Source organism: Nothoprocta perdicaria, unplaced genomic scaffold, assembly GCF_003342845.1.
Source record: "Nothoprocta perdicaria isolate Ctin4 unplaced genomic scaffold, notPer1 scaffold_237, whole genome shotgun sequence".
In the NCBI taxonomy this organism is placed as follows: domain Eukaryota; kingdom Metazoa; phylum Chordata; class Aves; order Tinamiformes; family Tinamidae; genus Nothoprocta; species Nothoprocta perdicaria.
In genome coordinates this window covers 253,503-277,793 of record NW_020455463.1, presented here as the reverse complement: position 1 = coordinate 277,793, position 24,291 = coordinate 253,503, and the positions used below count along the sequence as shown (strand labels likewise).

Below are 24,291 nucleotides of genomic sequence, written 5' to 3'. Positions count from 1 at the left end.
AAACATGTGCAAAGGCATGTCCTTCTGTTGTACTTTAGACCAATATCCTACCTTGGAATTTGGTGATATCAACCAGTCAGCCTTATATTTAATATTCATGTGTCTGATTACTAACAGTGGTGTGGATAGGGCTGAGGAGACAGCGATTGCACAAGAACAAATGAGCAGACACTGGACCCTTCATCACAGTGACTTTAGAAGAGCAAAGGGACAAAACCACAGGGCTTTGCAAACATCCCCTTGGCCCTGTTTTGAGACCCAGACCAACAGTTACAAGGCTGTTCCACTGATTGCATAAAAAGGAATCTAAATTAATTATCACTTGATATCTCTGGCTGAATATACTGAATAATATTGGAAAGTACAATTCAGAGCTGCTTGGGCAGTAAAATTCAGACTGTCTCCTCCATTCTCTATAGCAAATATCTGTTTAATCACAAATAGTACAGCCGAAAGGAGGAATCATTTTTATCTTGATGCTGGTATCCAAGGCTTTAAAGAATCATTAGCAATAGGTAGATCAAATTAATCAGCAAGAGATCCCTCAGTCTAAAGGCAGAATGGATCCTAATCAGACTTTCTTCAAGAAACATTTTCTTAACATGTTCTTAAAGCACCTCCAGTGACTTTAGGCTATTCAGACTAGCACCTCACAAGCAAAGCAGCAAGTTCTCAGAGCATCTCCAATCTGTGAAAGACTTGATGTTTTCAGACTTTTCAGTGCAGAAAAGATCTTCTCACCTCACAAAAGAGCCTCCATCCAGTGATTTTAGGCCACAGGCTCAACTGTGGTGTGACGAAGCCAAGGGCTGTGAACACACTAACTGATTCCCCACTTTGTGCTATGTCCATTTCCTCATGCTCCCGGAGGCCCAGGCGATGGATGGTTTTAAATGGTCTTGTGAGGTGAGGGCTGATAGAAATAAAGGCCATAATCTGCACTGAATTAGCTTTAATGCAATTAATTGCTTGCCTAAAGACCCATAAGCCTAGTCTCTGTGCACAGACTTCAGAAACTAGAGTTAAAAAGTGTTTAAATCTGTTACTCCTTTGATGATATGGAAACTAGGGCCTGGTTTTTATTTGTGCTAATCACCCGAGGATACACAGGGCTGTGCCCTTCTCTGCCAAATGGACCTAACCTCGTTGCTGTTCCCTTGCTGACATACCAGTAGAAAAGGCCTGAGGAAGGCAACCCGCTTTTATGTGCATAAAAAGCACTTACCCCCACTTGCAGACAGAATTTATGGGAGCCCAGTGGCCCTGATTTGGACAATACGAATCCCAGATGGCCACCCCAAACCTCAGGTTGACTCCTGTGATACTTCATGGAGTGTTTATGAAGAGTACTTGCATGGATGGCAGAACTGTCTACTGAGATAGATGTGGTTGCATTGCCTCTCCTTCAAGATTCTTCTCTGCCCTGTCTTTGGATTTTTGGCAGCACAGGAAGGATTTTGTCTATCATGACGTGTTTGTATTTTGGCTCTGCAAGACCTGGAAGGATAGTCCAAGAATGATGATGCAAGCAAACAGAAAGCTGTGCCCATGCCCATCTGATCTTCTATTTTTGCAACAATTCCAGCCCACGGCAGCTACATGGAACTATTTCCATACTGGGAGCATTCCTGAGTCAAGCTGCCATCAATGTAAACGGATGGTCACCACTTCAGACATGTGAAGGTTCCTGTCCCCTTGTGAAATCTGCCACAGGGTTGACAGCTCCACTGCTTCCTGCCCCAACTGTTCCCAGCACCTTGTGAACATCAGCTTGGAAACTAGATCCATGCCTCTGGTTTTCATTTCTTTTCATTAGTGTAATGAATGGGTCCCAAGCAAATCCAAAGGTTGCTTCTGATAGAGCAATTGAGGTTTCACTTTTATCTTTAAATTGGGGCAAGCTTAGCTATGAGTAAGGTTTGCAGATCACAAGGAGCAGAGCTCCCCTTGGCTTGGATCAATTTATTGATCTGTTTAGTATTCAAAGAGCTAAAGAGAACAAACACAAAATAAAACACAAATTGAAACACAAAATAAAACACAAATTGAATGGGGTTGTGAAGGAGAGGTGGACACTGATGAGTTGATCATGTTTCAGCTGGAATAATTGCCTCTGACCTCTTCAAATCCTCCTGTGCTTTTGAGCGCATTCAACGTTCCTGCCTTTTTTTGCTGATATTTATACCACTGGATGGTGTTGCTGTGTACAGTTACTCAAAAAGTTTCCACAACACCCCAGAAGCACAGCACTTCCTATATAAAATTAGATCTTATAGCCCATATGCATTTGAGACTCTCTTTAAAATTCAAATGGGATTTTTGAAATACTTATGGATAGAATCTTATCATCTGTACACAGTCATCTCAAACTTAGAGTTCAAACGTTTGGGCTCCTCTAGAGTTAGTGAACAGAGAAGGACACCTTCTGCAGTGACATCTGCCTCCCACCTGTCTCCAGCCATCGCTCATAGATTGAACCTAGGATTCTTATTTAGATAAACCACTTATCACCTTGGAAGTAGTATGACTTGATGACTGTTCACCAGGAGGTCTGTGCAGCACTGGAATAGGTTACCTGGACAGATTTCCATCTGTAGATGTTTTCAAGACTTGCCTAGATTAAGCTGTGACTGACCTGATCTGGTGCTATCTTCAAGTGGAAGTCTGTATAGGAGATGTCTAGAGTTCCCTGCCAGGCAGAATCTCTGATTCTATGATTAGCACTGAAAAAGGAGGTTGAAATCTCCTCCATTAGTTCTGCTTCACTTTTATCCAAAAACAAAGTGTCACTGGAGCAAGAACTGCTTTTCAGCTGCTCAGTTTATGACCTGCTTGTAGGGCCATTATCACTCCCTGACCACTGTAGCAGTCCTTCTGGCAGGGAGCAGTTCTAACCACAGGGACATCCTACATGGAAATGCTCAGTAGGTGAGTGGCTATAGGATGCTTGGAAGAGGAGAGATATCCTGCTTAAAATCCCTGTCCTGAAGCCATGATTGGCTTTGGACTTGAGATTTTTGTATCTCCAGGGAATTTCCCATAGAGACTGCAGAAATTAAGGCCTTCCACTCCATGACTGTCAATAATCTGCTTTGCACATCTCAGTGGTGGAGTTTAGTTCATCCGCATCCGATGCTAGTGTGAGATGGACCTAGAAGACAACTTCAAGAGACGTATGCATTTTCATGGGTATGTGACTTCCTTCTCCTAGTTCTCTTAGCCATGGGAAGAGGGCCACATATCTCTGCAGAACAGCTCTGCTTCTCCAAAGAACGTCTAGTACCTCTTCCTACAAACCTGCCTTCCTCAATGCTTTGACTTCATACAACGACTTGAACCAGGAGGGATGAAGCACTGTGGTTTCTATCAGCTCAAAGGCAGTGAACTGACTTCTAGTTGGAAGGTTCTTTGTGAGCAGCAGTAAGATCTCATCTCTCAGTCAAGAAGTTAGATGGAGAACTATAGGTTCCTAATTGTAAGTCCTGTTTGGGCCTTGTCCTACAGGGTATTTCTACTGCCAGGGAAACAGGTGGTTTCAGCATAAGTGTATGTCCTTGATTTCCAACTCAGCTAGCAAGGGATGAAGAGATGTGGATCATGGTGACAGAGATGTAAAGGACCTGTGTGTATGCATCAAAAGCACCTCTTCATTTGCTATTGCAGGTTCCCCTGTGCATGCAGGTTTGAACAGGGTCAGATGGCAAACCAAATGGGAGTTCTGTTCCACCTGAGAGTCTCTGAAGGAGGTTTATTATTCAGCTCAGTCTGCTGCAGCCACATGATGATCTGCGCTCATCATGCAGACACAAACACCAGGAACATTAGAGGGAAAGGAGCAGGTCTAGGAAGGAAAGGTGTTGATGTAAGCAGCACTGCATTAAGCACAAACCGCAGATGGAAACCCCATCTGACCTTTCTTCCGTTGCTTTATCTCCTTGCTCCCAGCCAACTTCATGTCAAGGGATATATACAACTGCTTGGCGCTGTCAGTTCTCTCCTATGATCATTCTTGATGCCTTCCTTTCAACAGAAGGTGCCAATTACCACCTGGCAGAGGACAATTTGGATCCTGTCTCTGTCTGGGTGTGATTACAGCATAATGTTGGGATTTACTCCACTCTATAACAGTGAATGATCTGTGTTTTCAGAAGCAGTGAGTGAATTTGGGACAACTTAATTTTCTTGACTTTTTTTTTTTTAAGATAGAAAGAAATATCACGTAACCTGGCATGAAGGTTTGGTAGGGCTCATTCTTGAGAGCTGACGCACAGGGATATTCAACGCCTCACCTTCGATCTCAATGGAGAGTCTGTGACAGAGCCAAGATTTGGGTTCTCCTCTCCTTACTCTTTAGCCAGGGCATAGACCACAAACCACATTTCCTTTTGTCCTGGAATTCAAGGTGAAGCTCCACAAATTCAAGTCCAGGTGGACAGAAATTGATGAAAAGTTTTGGACAAACCGCACTTGAATGAAACCCAAAACTTTCGTCATCATGTCTTCAAAGCCTCCTAAAAGATTTGTTTTGAAATGAGGAAAATACATTTGAAATTTCTTGCAGTCCAGTGCAGTCCCTTTTCCTTCATTTTATCACTGAGTGCACTTAATGGACCAGCTCTACAGCAAGTATAAAATGGCAGAATCCAAATTAGTTTGATGATTTATCTTAGATTAATTGATTTCTCCCCCAGCATGCTGACTGACTTTTTTTTCCAGTCTGATATCCATTTAGATGAATGTGTATTTGCAGGCACCAAGGAAAATCAGGTATTTGGGTAAATGAGATGAGAGGTAGCCTGAGTTAGTGAAGAGCCTTCATTTTGGCTATTCACTAACTTCACAATTTTCTCACAATTTGACTGGTTTCTGCTGTTCCTTATCTCACCTTGCAGCTACCCTCTCTTAGTTTGTCTGCTAATCACAGGTTTGAAGCAGCTACATGAAAAACACACAAGCAAAGAAGATGAGCTATGGGAGAGACCCGTGAGTCCAACACTGCTGTTTGCCCCTTGAGAAACCTGAACAAGAAAGAGTTTTCCAGAGTTTTTCCACTTTTTTTGTGTATCACCATTCCATATGCTTGGATTTGCAGTGGAGACACACACTAACCCTGGCTCTTTAACTGGAATATGGGATCCTGCCCATGCATGGACTTCATTAGCTCTTCCTTAGGAAACAGCCAGCCCAGTAGACATAAGTATCTCAAATCAAGCTCCACTATCCCCTTGAAGCAGGCTCTGCTCTGTTTTTGTTTGTTTGTTTGTTTGTTTGTTTGTTTGGTATTAACTTATTCTCTTTGCTGGTTTTACTGCCTCAGTTTTATTAAACCCATGAATTTCTTCAGCTCAGGTGATTAGGCTTTATTTGCCAGTGTCATGTACCTTTTGATGCAATGCGAAATGCCAATAGTCTTCAGTGCTGCTCCTATTGAAGTGCTCCTCCTGGTGCCACACCTGTGGGGCCATATGCATGGCATTTGCTCCCAATCCACCTGTATCCTCATAAGCCAGACCAACACCAGCTTCGTCTTTCTGCCAGGACTGATTTAAGTGTAGCAGCTATCAAAAATGATCTTCAAAATTGGCGAGTAGACTTGATGTTGGGAAGAAAAAGGAAAAGGTTGATGGGAGCATGAAGAGCACCAGTATCCATCCTCCTCATAAAGAGTGGGGACTGTACATTGTCTTTCTTGGGTTTAATTTCCCTTTTATCCTTGACCCAGGCTCCGAGAGACCAGGCAAACAGACATAAATTAGAGTATTCAAATATATTACCTTCTACCCTCAATATAGTATTCTTGTACCAGAGACCAGCAATATCTTGCTCAGCTGAAATAAGACAATTGAGATTTAGCTAGAGCCAAACCTAAGTTTTGCTCTGAGAAAGTTCTTAGAGATGGAGCAGCATCGCTTCCTCCAGTTCTTGCCAAGACGGAAGCATGGACCCATCAAGCACTTCTGGAGCATGAGGAGTGCATGGCTTCTAGATGTGTGATTGTTATCACGTAAGTAACCCAAAGGGAAGTCCTAGATAAAAAAAAAATAAAAGTAAAAAAGTAAATATATATGTATATAAATTTAAGATTTCTTCAGAATAATGAGAACCATTTATGAATAAAAACTTCAAATTCCCCCCCCCTTTTTTTTTCCCGAAGAGCATTAACTTTTGTTAGATATCACATGCTACCTAATATAGGATGAGAGCGTTACAGTCTTCCTAGAAGAGACTCTACAGACTTTGCCATCTACTGATAAATCCCTCCCAGAGGTATTTCTGAGCCTGAGGACCTGCCATGGGCTTTAATCCAAGATGAACTGGGATGACATGGAGGCAGCTCCAGGTGGACCTGTCAATGAGCAGTCTAGGCTGAGCACAACTGCCCTCCAATCAAGTGTATTTCCACATAGCCACACTTTAAGATATATTCTTCCTCTGCCCCTTTTGGCTAAGGTGCTGAGGAAGGGAGACCCCCACACAAAAAGAAAAGAAAAAAAATCCTCACACATACAACTGTCCCACAAACATTTGGCTTGGTTTCCTTTCCTTCTTTTCTCTTTTTTTCCCCCTCTCTTCTTTTAAATTTAGTCTCCAGATGAAAGCCTTTCAGAAAGAACAGGAAACCCTAAAATTTCTCTTCTACATACATAAATATTACATTTCAGCCATGGTGGGCAGCCTGATGCCACCCCAAAGTTAAACCTGGAAGCGGATGAAGTGAAATTCCCAGCCATAAGCCATCAGACCTGATCTCCTTTTTTTTTTTTTTTTTTTTCCCCATGAATTAAACGCCTGTCTTACCTTGGTTTGGAAAAGGAGATGGGACATTTTGTGGGGGAAGAGAGATTTTTACATAAACCTGTTATTAGCGAAGGCCATCGGCAGTCCTTTCTCAGAGTCCTAGGTGTTGCAGCTTGCCTTGAAATGGTTTGTTTTTTTAATAAATAAACCTCTTATTTGCTAGGGGAAGGGGTTATTTTTAGCTAAGAAGCCACACATATTTGTCCAAAGCATACGAGTTTTGGTTCCATTATCCCTAAAGGACCCATCCCCAAGTCCAGGATCCCTTTGGCCTTGCAGAAGTTGAGGGTCTGCCCCAGCTTTTCTCTCCATAGGCTCAAAGCACCATCCCCTGATCATCCAACTCACCAGGGTCACCTCAGAAGATGTGAGCAACCTCAGGTGCCTTGGAAAGCAAGAGGAGACTAAAACGTGTAGGATTTCTCTCAGGATTTGTCCTACAGACACCAGATCTGGAAGAACTTCATATCTCCTCTCTCTATCCCAACTTCTTGCTCTTTCTACTCTCATTCTGACTGTCTTAGTGAGACATGGCCAAGACATGAGCTCAAATATTTCCTCCAGTTCATTGAGCTGCCTCTAGTTAGCACGTTCCTGACATGGTTTTGGCTTAGGGCAGCTGTCTCTGCCCCTGTGAGCACTTTGGGGGCCAGCCCAGACCAGGAGTCCTTTACAGTGGCAGCACAGTCAAGACTACCCTGTTAGGACATGCATAAGACAGATCTTGGGCATGCAGATGTGAGTCATACTATGCCACTATGAGCGTTCACCATGTACACACAACCTACAGGGCCTGAGAACAGGTTATGGTCTATTTTATTAATTGTTATAGATGTCAGGGAGTCTTGCTCATGGATTTTGGGTTGGTTTGAGGTTTTTTTGTTTGTTTTTTTTTCGGGTATATAGGTCCTGCAATGCACAGAAGGGGCAGATCTCAATATTTACAGTAGCTGTAAATGGATTGTGTGTGAGATATGTGTAGTAATGTACAGAATGAGTGAATGAACTGCATATAGGAGCATCCAGTTTGCAATATTAATTAGCATACTTATTTCAATGCTTTCTTCTCTTGACTGGCATGACAAGCGCTATCACCTCCAAGAGGGAGCCCTAGAGGGTTTTGAAAGAATTGGGCATACTAGAACGAGAAAAGGGGGAAGCAGCAGGCACACGCAAGTCCACCAAAAGGGGCTGCAGCTTTATGTCCTCAGCTATCCACCTGAACACCCTGGAATCCACACAAAACATCTTCCAAAAGAGGCTTGCACTCCATCTGCAGTACACAATACAGGCCAGCCAATGTATTCTCCTTATGACACATATTCCAACCTACAGATCTATACATGCAGACACACACACAAGCTCTGAGAGCCAGACCTGAAATACATCTGCTGTGATAGAAAAACATCCCTTTGTAGAGGCACAATCCATGGAGCCCTCTCTTTTTCTCCCTCTTCTGCCCCAAAATGCTAGGTCATTTTTTTTTGTTTGCTCCTCCCTGCCTGTTTCCAATCCACCAAATGTCCTTCCCGTAACAGAGTGACCACAATTGCACACCGTATTCCAAATGTGGTCTCTCTGGTGCCTCGCACGGTGCCAGAATAAGTTGGGCTGATTTATATTCCATACCCCTAGATAAACACCTCAAGACCGTGTTTGCATTTATCCAGCTGCCAAGCAGCTTCACAGATGGTTTTAATGTGTTCTCCACATGCATGCATCGCTTGCATAGAAATTGGAATTACAACTGGGGGGAAGGAAAGGAGGGAGGAGGCATGAGAAACATAGCAGGCAGGAGGGAATAGTCCTCATTGCACCCTGGGGTTGCAGACCCAGCAATGATCGAGTATGGCCCAAAAATGCCTCTCTCTTCCTCTCTACTGAATATGCAACACACTGAGTTTTCTAACCAGGCTCAGGTGGGCAAGCAGATGTGAAGAAAAGGGCTGTTTAGTGCAAAATGTTATATGCATGTGACGCAGCAGCCCTTTCACAAAGAACCCTGTGGCTGGCCTTTCTGCCTCCAGAAAACGAGTCCTGCAGGAGCGACACCAAACAGTGTTTGTTTATTCTCTCCCGAGAACTGGCTTGTAATCACGGCTATAATTTTCCTCCTATATTGGCTACCATTTCCATGCCCAGAGATTTCAGTGTTGAAGGAGTAAAGAGGGTTGGTAGGTGCATGTGTTAAACTGCAGTAATCTGTACTGCTCTAACTACTCCGTAGGACTGCACTACTGTAAGGGAGTATTCACAGCAGCCCAGGCCACTGTCCCATGAATGTACACACTATAATAGTAACCTTCAGACACCTCAGGTACTGAGGCTTGGGAAGAGCTTGCAATCCAGCCAGAGAAAATGGGCAGAGATCGACTGTAATGAAATGGTATGCAGAAGCAGGAAAATAAACCAGATATTTACCTTACAGCGTTATTCCTGCCCAATGCATTGCAATCAAAAGAGGAGAACCATGTAATTCAGTGCATTTCACTGAGATACTGGTGGCTTCTAGTTAGGCAACAGACTTGTGGATGCTTTGGTTGAAGGTTTTATATATATTTACATCAGGTATAAGAAGTATGTAGCACTAGATGCCACCTTTGCTCTCCAGAAAACCGCCTTCCATGAATAAGATCAAGAAATAATGGTGAACTTAAGGGCGTTGTTTGATACAGCTTATCCAGGAAGACCCTGGCTGAAACAGGATTTGCAAGCAGGAGGCCTTGAGTAAGCTGGGAAGATTAGCTGAAAACGGAAGAAAAGAAATAGCCTTCTAAGAAATGCACCAAGAAACTAGAGTATACAAGAGTTTATTTGCATCATCCTGTATTTTTGTAGCTCATTTTCATTGATAATGCTTACCAGTAGGGTGAGAAATACTTTTGAGTCTTTCTTTTTGGAAAGCAAATCAAACTCCTCAGTCTCCTCCAATGGATGCTGCCATCCAGAGGGACCTGGACAGGCTGGAGAGTTGGACAGAGAGGAACCTCATGAGGTTCAAAAAGGACAAGTGCAGGGTCCTTCACCTGGACAGGAATAATCCCAGGCATCAGTACGGATTAGGGGTTGACCTGCTGGAAAGCACCTCCATGGAGAGGGACCTGGAGTCCTGGTTGACACCAAGTTAACTATGAGGCAGGAATGTTCTCTCGTGGCCAAGAAGGCCAATGGGATCCTGGCTATATCAGGAGGATGTTGCCCGCAGGTCAAGGGAGGTGATTCTGCCCCTCTGCTCAGCTCTGGGGAGGCCAAACCTGGAGCATTGGGGGCAGTTCTGGGTTCCCCAGGACAAGAGGGATGTGGAGCTGCTAGAGAGGGACCAGTGGAGAGCGACAAAGGTGATTAAGGGACTGGAGCATCTATTGTAAGAGGAAAGACTGAACGAGTGGAGCCTGTTTAGCCTGGAGAAAGGAAGGGGATCTGACCAACATGGACAAGTACCTGAGGTGAGAATGTAGGGAGGAAGGGGCGGAGCTCTTCTCGGTGGTGGCCAGTGGCAGGACAAGGGACAAACTGACACCCAGCAGGTCCCATCTCCACGGGAGGAAGAGCTGCTGCACTGGGAGGGTGCCCGAGCCCTGGCCCAGGCTGCCCAGGGAGGCTGCGGAGGCTCCTGCTCTGGGCATCTCCCCAAGCCGCCCGGGTGCCACCGGGTGCCCCGTGCTCTGGGTGTCCCTGTGGAGCAGGGGCTGCGCTGGGGGGGCTCCAGAGGTCCCTGCCACCCTCAACCCTTCTGGGATTTTGGGATTCTATGACTCTGTGATTCTTTCCGTATTCACAGTTTAATGTTGCCCAAATAACTGATACCTCCTGGGCACATCTAATATACACTTAGGATGTGGAATATGTATGAGATTTCCTTGTTTGCTTAAAGTTTATGCATTCCTTTTGTGTTACGTCTTCAGTGATTTCTACTGTCTCCTTCCAAAGAGAGAAATTTTTAGCATTTCCAGCTCTCTTGGAGCATAGCACCTTGCATTGCAAACCTGCCCATCTGCATCAATCCAAGCAGCATATTTGAACCCTCAAACTACTTTTCACTTAAAAAAAGTCTTCAATAGCTTTCCAGTCAGCATTTACAATCAAATAGACCCCTTCTGGTTTTCTGTGCTTACTAAATATCATTAACAGTGTCTCAGGAGACATTTATTTTTAGCATGCCAGAAGCATGTTGCTTGCAGGTGATGAATTTTTTTCTTTATGGCAAGTTATAAAAAAAATTGTAAAATAGGATTCCTTCCTTATTTTTTTTTTTTTACAGCAACTCCATCAGGAAAAGCTTGTGGATATTTTTATTGTTTTCCTGAATCTCTCCACCATTTTTTCAGATTTCTTCTTGTAGCCGAATGTAGATCTCTTTTGAGGATTGTCCAGGAGAAAAGGAAAATAGCAGAGTGAAGCCAAGTTGTTAGTACTGTTAATATTATTACAAACCAAGGGGATAAAAAAAAAAAAAAAGTTTGGAGGAAATATTTTGGAAAACAAAAAAAAAAACCAAAAATTCTTGTTTTGATTCCAGCACAATACCAATGAAATATATGGTATTTTTCCTCCTCCCCTCGCCCTTTTTTTTTTTTTCTCCCTGGCTCTGCTTTCAAATCATCTCCAGAGTGGGTAAATTGGGAGAATGTGAGACGGAAAAGATGCAGAATTCTGTCCCTAGTGTCACATCCGTGGTCTTAGTTTAATGAAAGTGATGACAGAGGTGACACGTGGCTGTGCAGATTAAAGAGGATGGTGGGTTATGGTGGGAAGGGACAGATGTGGAGAAGATCTAGAGTCTGGAGACCTGGAGGATGGAGGTCCTAAAGGTAGGAGGAGAGTGGGGCTGGTGTCGATGACAACATGTGGGGTGCAGAGGAAGGAACAGATTTTGGCTGTAAGAGAAAAAAGGAGGAATGTGGCTCCAGCCGTCAGCAAGTGTGGCTGGTCCTGGATTCAGCTAATATTTCCATTTGAAAAATGTTTTCCAAGTACCTCGGGGCTGCAGCCAGAGCAAGAGCTCCACAAACTGCTCTGCCACCAGCAGATCCAGGGGTACCTGGCTTCCTCCATGCACATCTCCTTGCTCCCTCCCTAAAAACACTTTTCTGGGAGCATTTTCTCTTGGGCTCCCCTAGCTGGGCAAGAAATTGCCTTCCAGTGCCCAGTTTTCTTCTCTGCATGTGACAGCTCACCATCTGGTCTGCAAAGGCTGGTAGCCAAGTAGAAGCCCCTTGATGACTCTTCAATATCCACCCCTACCATAATCCTCAATGAAATCTGCAGGAGGGAAGGGATGACTAGAATTTCTGGCCCCCTTTCAAAACTGGCTGAAATGGGGCAATAGTTCTACAGGGCATATAGCAAGGAGAGGAGGTAAAGGATGAAGGAGACATGGAAAACGGGTTGGAGATGGTTCTCTAATTGAAGACTGTTCATGGCGATGACAACAGATTCATTTTTGCTTACTGTGAGGAGACTGATGCACTCTGAAGATGAAATCCCATCAGACTCTCATATGGCCTTAGACAATCAATGGATGGACTGGGAAACTGTAAGAGTTCAAATGCAGCAAGAGGTGACAAGGAGACTCTTTCTCAGACTTCCAAGGTAGATTATGGCTCCCCAGGTTGCTCCTGAGAAAATGAAGGAGTTCTGGTTTTCAGTGTGTTTCACTCTTCAGCTTTCCTTCTTTCCAGTCTTCAGCTCTATGTTTCTTTTGTTTTCTCTTGTTTGGGGATTTTTTATTTCATTTTATTTTTTGATTAAGGTATCCAAAATAAAATAATTTCCAACTCTGTTATCCAGTAAGTATTGATTTTTCTTTTGAATGAATATGTGTGGGATGTGTAGGGCGTGTGGGAATACATCAAAAGCAGGAAGTACCATGAGATATGGTTTGAAACTAAGATTTTCTGGACAAAACATGCACTACCATGTTAAATGAAGGTGCTTTAAGAGCCATCCTGAAAATCTTAGAAATGTGGATTTTTTTTAAACTCAGCATTTTCCAAGCATGGTTTTTCAATTTTTTTTTTTTCTCAGTATTGTTTGAAGGCAGCCTTCATTTTCCTCCTAAGTTTATTTATTTATATTTTTTTACAAATGATTTTGAGTAAGAAGGAACTGAATTAAATCTTTATTTTCTTCTCTGCAAATGTTGCTCACCGACAATGACATTTTTTATACCAGTGTAAATCTTGTGGGGGCTTGTTTTTCTTTCTCTTTTCATCTTTCAAGACAGCCAAAAAATAAACAATAAATAAACTCTCTTTCAGCTTATAAGTCATCCTGCAAAATAATGAGCCAACCAGCAGGAGTTACACATCTTTCATGAATAGGAATTTTGTTATCATTCTTTCCCTTGATGCGCCTCAAAACAGGGAACACAATAAAATTCTTCCTCCTTGCTCTTGCACCACTTCCAGGGATTTTTAGCCCCTTTTTACTCATTCCCAGTTAATGCTTTAGAAGATGCATTAGAGGATAGAAGATTAGCCCAGTCATTTTCATCAACATGAAATTAAAGATAAGAAATCATCTGAAAAATGATGGGCTTTTCTGCTGTTTTTAATGCCTTAGAATCCCAGCAGATTGAATTGAGCACTGTCAGCCCCAAACCTTGAGGGCAATCGCACTAGCTCAAGGTCTTTAAAGCAAACCTGGGGTGTTATTTAATCTTGTGGAAGCATATGCCTTACAAAGGATAAATTACAACTGCTTTGAAAGAGTGCTCCGTCAGTGGCTTTGATATTAATGAAACGTCCTGAGATCTTGGCAGTATTTATCACTGCTTTAGTAATGCAGCTCTTGCAGATAAGAGCAGGTGGTTCCATTTTATTTTGATTCTCTTGCAATTTCTCTCTGTCAGACACTGCTGATAGACTCCCTGATAGGATACGATCAGTACGGTGGGGAAAAAATGTTGTTAAAAAAGTTGAGGTAGTTTCAGTGGTGTTTGCTTTTCATTCAGACACAGTATTGAAGCTGGATGCACTTAGTGTAGCCCAATTTGAGGGTGTATATAGGCACACGGTTAAATTCAGGTATGTGGCACCCACTGAACTCTTCAAGAATAGGAAAAGCAATGCTTGAACATGCAAGTGCGAACATGACTGTGCTCTCTTCACACAGCTGGGAGCTTCTACATCAAAAACTGCAAAAATTTGTCTATTGACAAGCGGGAAGGATATACAAGGTGGGGGGACCAGGATTAACTTCCCTCTTTCTAAAGTGGCGTTGAAAGCAAGGTTAATTCCCACAGCTTTCAAGCAGCTCAGAGGATGTCTGAGCAGGTCTCAATATGGACAACGGCCAGCTCTGTCTCACGCAGATCTAATAAACTGCTGATTAGGAACATGAGACCATTGTGTCCACCAGTGGCCCATCTCCCATCACCACCATCTCTAACGCTGGTGTCTCAGCCACTACAGAGGCAGGTGACACAAACCCTGCAGAGTATCTGCCTAGAGGCCACTTGTTCCAGATCACTGTTAGACTCTGTGCTCACGTAGGGCAGGAGACATGAGCCCTTCTAACACTTCTTTTTGCAAGGAAGAATTGAAAAATTGCATAGCTAGGAGTTGATAGCAAGACCTGAGGTTAATTGCTTTCCAAGCTCTGAAGAAATGCAAAGTGAAAATTCAAGAACTTCACATATATATTTATCTATTCATTGACTTTCAAATAAAATTTGGAGGGGAGAAGAAGCAAAAAGGAGAGAAAGGCCTTTTTTTTTTTTTTTTTGGTTTGACTCTGCTTTTCTTTGCACAAGACTCATCACAGATGTTTTCAAAATGCTGAGTAAAGAGGTAGATGTGCATGAGGGTGTACAGGATTTCTTATTCAAAGGTATCAAAGCTTTAACGGATGAATTAAAAGGGAGAGCAATGATGATTTAAAGGAAATCTTTTAAAACACTCCATTTTGGAGATAAGGAGGTAATGGTTGGCCAAGAAAAGTGGCACAACAGACAGAGAAAAATATATACAAGCCAACTTGTACACAGCCTCAATCAACACTTGACTCACAGCTGGCAAAGGAGGGCATCAAAGGGATATGATGGAGCAGGAGAGCCAGGACTATCACAGCCGTATCAGAAAAGAAGTAGCATTTAGGATTAGAAAGAACACAAAAGTTTGGGGTTATATGGTTTGCTCATTTTACTCAGGCTTAAGCTTGTGTTGTAGTTAAGCTCTCCTTGGGTATGAAGATGAAGTTGCCCTGTAGACCATAGAATCTTGACTGCCAAATCTGGAGCCCTGCACTGTTCAGGTCCTCCTGCTCTCCACTCTGCTCCTGCTCCTTTTCTGTTTCTTTTTTTCCCACAGGTGAAAGTAACTTCCCAGAGACTTTGGCTCATGTCAGAGAACACTCAGCTCTTATGCTATGTTCAACAACGCCTTTTCAAAATAAAACTTGATAAAAGCTACACCTTCTCCAAAAGCACTAGACCTGTCCAGAGCCATGCATTAAGATACAAATTTCAATGACGCACAAGAGCAGCTTTTTTCAATTAAGTAATAGAGTCATTGGCTTTTTCATGGAGATCCCTCTCATGACAGTGGGGCAGAGGCATCACTGTGAGGTTTTTAACTTTGTAGGTCAAGTGACTCCTTTTCACATTTGCATCTCTTCCACAGATGGCTTTTGTCTTCCTGAGTGGGATGGGATTGTCTGCTGGCCTGAAGGTGTGCCAGGCAAAGTGGTGGCCATGCCATGTCCAGAGTACATCTATGACTTCAATCACAAAGGTAAGGTCCTGTCCTGAATGCCAGAAAAGTCTTGTGATCTGCTGTTAGGAGGGAGCTGAGAGCCTAGAAGAATGAAAAATCCTGATTAGCATCCTTTATTTTTGTCCTCACGTGGTGATTCTTATCCAATCTAGGCAAAAAGCTAGGGAAAAGGAAGTAAAGAAGCAGCCATTATTTTTGTTAAACGAAAACTACTTCACTCCTTCTCCAAAATGGATTTCGCTCTGCTCATGGCCTTCCTGCTCCATTCACTGGTCCTGTGCTGTGTATCACATGATGAGAGAAAAGACAACTGTTTTTACACCAGCAGTCACGTACATGCCACCTCCAGCACCCAGAACATAGCTAGGCTTTATAGGCATCAACAGCAAGCTTGCAGCTGTATGGTCTTGCATGGTTAGAAACTCCTAATCCATGCGTCCCAACAAACTTTGGGTACCAATAGAAATTGCAGCATGCTCTTCCGATTTATATTCTTTACTCAACCAGCTTGTGACTAATATTGTCCTTCTAACCTCTGATCTCTGTCCAGCCCCCTGTGGTGGGTATCTGAGAACAGTGCTGGTAAGCAGAACATGTGCATTCCTCCATATCTCACTTTCCCTCAGGCTGTGAATTTCTTGGCTGGCTTACGGTGCCACAAAGTCTGTGCATGTTTTTAAAAGGAATTGAAGAACACGAGCTCCTCGGTGTATTTTCAAAGCTAGAGTTTTATCTTTTCTCAGGCAAAGCTGTGCACCCAGACACCGAAAAGAAAAGAGAGAATTAAGATCAAACGTTCCCAGCAGAGCTCTGTCACTATTTTCAGGGGGGGAAAAAAAAAAAAAAAAAAAAAAAAAAAAAGGAGGAGAAGGAGAAGGAGAAGGAGAAGGAGAAGGAGAAGGAGAAGGAGAAGGAGAAGGAGAAAGAGGAGGAGGAGGAGGAGGAGGAGAAGGAGAGGAAGAAGAAGAAAGAAATGGCATTTATTTCAGTGTGTTCTGTTCTCACACACTCAGTCCTGCCTTCTCCGTAAAACACTGTGAGCCAAGCCAGCATAACTCCTGAGCATGATCTCTTGTAAAGACACTGTGTGCATGCATTTCACTTTAGAAGTCAGGAGGAACGAATGATCCATCCCATAACTCAACAAGGCATAGATTCTCCACCTCACTAGTATTTACTACTCAAGTCACCTAGGATGGCAGTCTGGCTGAAATGTAGGTATCTCCAGAAATGTAGGTATCTCCAGAAAGGCTGCTTCTATAGACACTAGACAGCTAGACCTGTTGCCTCATTTAATATCCATTAACTGGGACTTTTAACACACAACTCATGCAATGGCACCAACACACAGACATCTGAACAGGGATGTTACCTTCTGCAAGATAAATCCCAACATGAAACCAGAATTTTTCCTCTTACTTCTTCATGATGAAGATGATAGCCACAGAAAAATCTATGTTCAGATGCACTAGATCTGTAAAGCAAAAGCAGTGTATTTGATAAGAAGATTGATAAGGTAGCTAACGAGATGGAAGTTGTGTTCAAAGCAGGCAGAAGAAACCAATGTTGATGGCACAGACATGGGTTCCATCCTTGGAAGAAATTTCTCCTTTTCTGCCAGGGCATTAAGACCAAATGACTTCTTCATGTTCCTATTTCTACTGTGTCTCTCTTCTCCTTGCAGGCCATGCATATCGCCGGTGTGACTTGAATGGGAGCTGGGAACTGGTCCCAGGAAACAACCGCACCTGGGCAAACTACAGTGAATGTGCCAAGTTCCTCACCAATGAGACGAGGGAAAGGGTAGGCAATGCATTTGTGTCTTTACCGTGAAGCATTGGTCTCATGTGGGGCTAGCCCTGTCTCATTTTAAATCCCTGATGAGCTCCAGCTTACCAAGCTTGCCAAAGGTATATCTTCATTTTCACACACAATAATCTGAATGGGAAATTGCGCTCAAAGGCTAAAGTCTTCTTCTAGCTTCCATGACCCCATATTATATAGAGAACTGGGAGAAATTTGGAAAGAGCTCAGGAGCACTTAGAAGTTGTTGAAGATTGCACTTGATACCATAGATGCTCTCTCTTCCCCATCAGTGAGCAATTTTGCTATCAAGATATTTTGAATTATTTTAGAACATATGCACATATGCAGGTTGTTCCTGCTAGGGTATGCACAAGCAGAGAGCAAAAACATCTGTCAAGCCAGTAGCAACATTGCTTCTGTAGATGTTGAATGTAGAACATCTGGATTGAAAGGTATGAACTACAGACTCAGAGTTTTTTGCTGCCTTTTCATTGGAAGTAGGTGATGACAAAGACCTCTGTTTATAGTACAGAAGCTAAATTAACACAAAAGTGCAGATCTTGAATTAGTTCTGGTGTTGTTACACTCTCAAGGCAATGACACTATCCAGATTTATAAAAGGAATTAACAAGCACTTGAAAATGGAGAGGATTTGGTATGGTCCTGAGGGAAAAAATAAAGTGTCTATTTATACACCTGATCTATAAGACTTATTTTTACATAAATTTAAATTATTTCCAAAGGAGTAGTTGGAATACAGTGAGGCAGAAAGTTCTTACTCCTCTCTCTGTGTTTGAGCCCACCTGGTTGTCTGTAGTCCTTCTGAATGTCTCCCAAGTGCATCACTCCATAAGGCAGAAGCAATTCTTCTGCTGTCAACAGAGTCACCTGAGAGGATTTGACTTTCTTCGTCCACAGAGAATGATATTTGCACCCACACCTTTGCTGTTATATTTCTGCTGTTTGCTAAGTATTTAGCAAAAACTTCTCATTTCTTGCTGGTACTTAGAAGAAGTTGTCCTTGGATATTGGGGTGTGGGATCAGTGACACCTACAGTAATGGTTTCTAGATGACTGGAGATAAATATCTAACCACAAACTTCACAATGGGAAGCAGGCTTGAAAATGACAAGAAGGCACACATTCCCATTGGGAACCCTAATCCCAATTAGGAGGCACATACCTCCTAATGTGATAACACATCTGCATGTGTTATCACCTTCTCAGGAGGCAGACATGGTTTCAGGGTTTGGACACAATTCCAGCTATTTAAAAACAAAATATGTTGTCTCAAGGGTGCAAGTTCACTTTTAGAACAAGTGCAGTGGGACACATCTTTTCCCAGTCCATAGGTGGAAAGAATCACTTTATTCTTAGTGGTCTCTGGAGTTTGTCATGGAGTTATTCAGTATCTCATATCAACAGGGCTTTCCTAAGCGACATCAACTTCTTGACCTTTTGGAAATCTTCTCCGTTGTCCCACCTTCCTGTGGTGAGAGTCATCTGCTGCAGACCTCTCCATCTGAGCAATTCTCATACATTTCCTAGGAGAAGAATTGTCTTTCTTTTAAATCTCGCATGTTCCCAGGCAGGACTTGGTCAGGTAAATCATCAGAGGAAGGGTACCAAGAAAAGAATTATTCATATATTACCAGCACAAGGAAGAAATAGACACCTCTGCCCCCCAGCCTTTCAAGGAAGGCTGAAAGCAAGTCCATTGACATGCATTTTGTGTGTATCCGTGTGTTGGTGTGCCCTGAGTGCAGAGGTGGACAATTCCCAGGAGAACTTGGGCAGTGTTTCCTCAGGAGAGGAGCATTAGATGAGATCTCATAGCATAGGAGATTGGTTTTCTGTTCTCAGCTCTGCCTGGAGTTTGTCACCCTAATCATTCTGTAGACATGCCCTAGTCATGTTCTACCACAACTTTTTTTTTCTTTTTTTTTCTTTGCTTTATCTATACAGAGGTGAATGTAATGCTACTTAGTTATAAGAAAAAATAATTCCATCTTTGATGCTCAGATTAAAAGAACTACTTGGTTTTGCTTAAACAATAACTGCCCAGTGCAATGAACACCAGAAAAAAACCCAAATGAAACAAAGTTCCTCCTTCCTTTGGAGGAAAGTAGTTTCCTCCAACCTTGAAGCAGCATATTTTGACAATCAAATGTTTTTCAGCATCATCTATTACTAAGTATTATCACTATTATTAATGACCTTTCATTTGCACAAGGTTGTTTCTCTCTCCAGCCTTATACATAAGCTGATGCTGCATGCTGCCATGCAGTCATCTCGCTCCGCAGTGCAAAGGTGGCTGCATTTTGGTGACAAGGGACACAGCAAAAGTACGTCTGCTGTGGGTCCCTTGGGCAGTCCAGCGTGAAAAACAATGTGGAAATAAAAGAGAAGAGGAATGACCTTATTTTTCTCAGTTGGGTGACAATATTCAGAGATCAAGACCTATTGTCTTTTGAACTCAAGAGTGGCTCTGAAGTACCGATATTAATAAACCTCCCTTTGATATATTTCTTTCTCTAAGTAAATATGTCAAGAGATGTCAGAATCAAGGGATCTGGCAAGATAGACTACTCATCTTTAGAGAGCGAGATTGTTTTCTATTATTACTTCCCCCCCTGGGGAACAACATCTTTGCGTCACCAGCAGCAGCTGCACTTAACCAACGTTTTGAACAGAGGTTGTGTGCTGATTCTGAGCAAGACAGCTTCTTAACAGATGTAAGCAGAGAAACTTTTCAGAAAGCATGTATTAGAAAGTATTAAGCAAAAATATCCGTCTGCGATTATATATATATCCCTATATTGCTATCTCTAGAAATAGACCTATATCTATAGACAGCTATATTTATGCATATAGATACACACGCTTTAATAAACACTCATGTGGATGCACACACATACACACATATATGTGTTAAAGTGTGTTTGTTTTCGTGTGCAGTCTTCTCCTTTTACCCACCATGGGATAATTATAAGATTGACCAAAACAACATAAAGAGGGCCCCAGGGAAAGTCTGTGACTTTTGCTACCTTTTCCTGCAGCATATAAATAGGATTATTTCACACAGAGAAGTGAGGAAACTGCTTTCTAAGATCAGCAATGTATGCTAAAATCATCAGAGCTGGGAGAACTAGCAGCTCATAGCTGCCCAGCAAGCAATTGCTTTTAGGTTGTTTTCTAAAGGAAAAATTAGCCCTGCTGAAGGACGCTGGATTGACAGCCCTGAAGATTGACCTCCCCTCTTTAGCCAGGGGAACAGGTAGACAGCAGCTAGCCGTCAGAGCGTGTTTCCCTAAATACCTTGCAGGCATAGCATTAATCCTGCCATGGACAGCAATCTCCTGGATACACGGGTCCAGAGAGGGACAACACTTAGTAGAAGCGAAGGAGGAGCTTCATGGAAAGTTGTCTATGAACCTTCCACAAAAGGGAAGATATATATATGTGCATTTGAGGCTGTGCTGAAAACCACCGCCACACCATTGACTGCTTCCATGCATTCTCATATTCTGCTTTTAAGAGACATGGGTATGACAGAGACCAGAGAAAGTTTCACAGAATCACAGAATCATAGAATCTTCAAGGTTGGAAGGGACCTCTACAGATCATCTAGTCCAACCTTCCTGCTCAAGCAGACACACCTAGAGCATGTGGCACAGGGCAGCATCTAGGTGGGTTTTGAAGACCTCCAGAGAAGGAGACTCCACAACCTCCCTGGGCAGCCTGTTCCACCGCTCTGTCACCCTCACAGTAAATTTCCTCCTCACCTGGAGATGGAACTTCCTGTGTTTCAGCTTACGCCCGTTACCCCTTGTCCTGTCACTGACCACCAATGAGAAGAGCTTGCCCCTTCTTCCCTGCATTCTCCCTTCCTGAACTTATACATGTTAATCATATCCCTTCTCAGCCCTCTCTTCTCCAGAGAAAACAGATCCGACTCACTCAGTCTCTCCTCATATGAGAGATGTTCCTTCTTGGGCTCCTTCCCCAGGAGATGTGCATGGGCATCCCCTATCTCCAGCTGTGCTCTGGTTGTCCCCAAAAGTCTCCCAACCCCTAAGCATATTGACTGAGGGACTTGTGGCTTCCCACCCCTCGAGCTCTGACCAGGCAGCCCTATTTTGTTTATTTTCCATCTGTCTTTTAGCAAGACAGGAGGACAAGGAAAGGAAGGGGAATAGATTGGCCAGTGTTCATCCTCCAAGGAAGGCAGTGTGGTTAAACTCCAGCTGTCTGTATGTGTGCTGTGTGTTTTAAGTCACTGAGCCACAGGCTTAATGGCAGGCTAGTGCATTCAGCACCTCCACGTGTTTAATATATGATGTATGGATAGATATATATATACATATCTCTGTATATATCATTGTATATTTGTCCTGTTCTTACACTGTTCCTTAGGCATGAGTTTTTGGGCATGTAGAAGATAGGGCAGAGGACTAAGGGGACCTTGAGCCTCAGTGATATTGGCCATTGGTCCTAGTATTAGTAGGCAGCATTTTATGTGATTCCTCTTCACCAAGCATAGCAGGACTTTGACTTTGGTGCCCTTTTGTTTCACACAGCCAGCAGCACCTTCACCCTTACCATTTGTCTGTGCACCCTTTCAGAAGTTGGCAGAAGTTATGGCATATTTTGTTCAGTAAGCAGAAGTTTCCTTTATTCCCATTGCCCCCAAAATAGCCCAAACGCCAATCATATCCTGCTTGAAAGCAGGACAAACCCATCCTGTTTTCAAGAACGAGCTTAAGGGTAAATGTGACCTACATCTACTGAAGTCAATGGGAAGGGGAATAGGAGCCAGCAACTTGGGAGGTTAGCCCAGCTTGGAAACCACCAGCCTAGCAAGTTGGATCATCCAAAGATCTAACCTCAGCCCACCAATCCCATCCTCATCTGCTACTGCTTGTTTATATCATGGTGGTTTTACTGCCCCCAAAGAAATCACAGTGGCCTCAGGAATCCATCCCGTGCCGAACACAATGGGAAAGGCACAGCATGTCCCAGAGCTGCTTTATCTAAACTCCATTGTTCAGACCAAAGATCTTATGTGCCTGGACTTTGTTCTTAGGGCTCTCTGGGGTCCTCTTAAAAACCAACAACTTTTCGTAGCCTCAGACTGGTTGCATAAAACATGTTTACACAGACTATTCTGCACGATACAGATGAATTGCCATCAGAGCACTGTGCATTTGCAGCTTGAAAGATGTTTTAAGATATGTGCAAAAATAAAAATTGCTTCATCAAGATCTTTTCTTCGTTCTTGAAAGCAACTCTGTCATGCAGTTCTCAGCTCATGCCTGCAAAGTCTAGAGTCTTCCCATAAAACACCTTTTACCAAGATGCTGGTAGAAGTTCATGCCTAGAATCTACTGAGAAGGTCTGATGCTTATTACATATGAAAATGCAAGAATGGCTGGGCAAGAATCAGAGCTAGCCACCTTGTACCCCTTCTTTAGCCTGGCTTTAATGTGGCTTAATACCTCCTTAAGTGAACAGAGTTACATAGTCAAAACAAAAATTGTTCAATGCTGAATGGTTTGGAAGCTTAAGCCTTGTGAATCAGTGACTGTTTTGTGTCTTTCAAAAATAACCCTTCTCCCTGCTATTAAGCCTTTTTAGCAACACCTTTCATTAAAAGAAAAGAAAAGTAATGACTAGAGCTAGTGGCAGAGGCTTTCTGGCTTTGCTTATCATTCAGGGCAGCAAAATGCTGCCCCTGCTCATTTCAAACATGTCATTAGCAACATCTGAGTCAGCAGCTTCCAGAAACTCTGCAGATACTTGATCTAGAAGGCCCTTATGAACACTACTATCATCATACACTGCTAATCTTACCCACCAGCATCCCCTGCCAACCCTTCAGAAGACCAGTGGATCCATTTCAGTTTCATGACGCAAATGCTGGAGACTTCTGCCATTGTAATGCCACAGAGTTGTGTCTCCATCCTTGGAGCTCTTCTGCCTGCATACATCCCCGGGATCCTAAACCAGGATCAAAGTGTTTGCATACACTCAGAGTCTAGAGATCTGAACATTTTGGGGGAAGTAGGAGAGAGCATTGGATATTCTCATTTTTCCACAGATTAAATGTCCAAATGGAGCATCCAGTAAAATGATCCCACACTCGGTCCCACCTGTGAAAAAGTCAGTCCCCAGATATGTTGGACCAGGGATGATCTGATTGACCTTCTGGAGCATTCTCATCAGATCATGGAAGGCCTCATAAGTAGAGTGTGAGACTCCCATACATCCTGGATACAACTAATGGTCTCCTCTTGACCTTTCTTCGTGGGTGGAAGGAAGGACTGATAATGAGGATGTGACACTATGCAGGGCACTGGGATCAGAGCCACTGTGGTGGGAGGCCAGCTCCAAGCTACAGCTCTTTACCAGTCCTACAAGGGGAGGTGCTTCATCACATGCCCCCAGACATAGTCATGCCCTCTTCATGAGACCATATGTGTGGTCACATGTACTAGGAAAGAAAAAGGCCAAAAGAAGAAAGTTGGATAAAAGACACATCATAGTGATATTCAGAATGGGGCTTGCTTCCAGATACCTGGAAAACAAATATCTCAGTCTATGACAGTCTTCTCTGTGGAGAAGACTGTGGCATACGTGACATCTTCTCTTTGGAGACAAGGATGCTTTTTTATTCTGGAAAGAAGTAGACATCTTCATAGTATGATTTATCTCAGTCTAAGAGAAGCATCCCAAAGAGTTACAGCTGATTGTCCTCCAGTCAAGGCAACCAAGTAGACCAGCTTGGAACTGGGCATCCCACCTTTAGATAAACACACAGAGTAAGACTCACAAAGACAGAAGTCTTCAATGCCACTTCCTGTCACCTAAATGTAGATTTTATTTATGCTCAGAGTTCTCTGAGATGTCCTAGATTATAACTCTAGGGAAAAAATTTATTCACCCATCAGCACGTGTTCATGGTGGGATT

General features: G+C 43.0%; 1 protein-coding gene across 1 annotated transcript in view; it reads left to right on the top strand.

Moving 5' to 3' along the window:
• The window catches only part of PTH1R (parathyroid hormone 1 receptor), a 103,254-nt gene that overhangs the window by 55,943 nt on the left and 23,020 nt on the right, over nucleotides 1-24,291 (top strand). Inside the window, exons 3-4 of the mRNA XM_026039683.1 lie at nucleotides 15,423-15,533; nucleotides 17,200-17,318. Of these exons, the coding sequence (XP_025895468.1) occupies nucleotides 15,423-15,533; nucleotides 17,200-17,318 (230 nt within the window). The remainder of the gene's footprint in view (nucleotides 1-15,422; nucleotides 15,534-17,199; nucleotides 17,319-24,291) is intronic.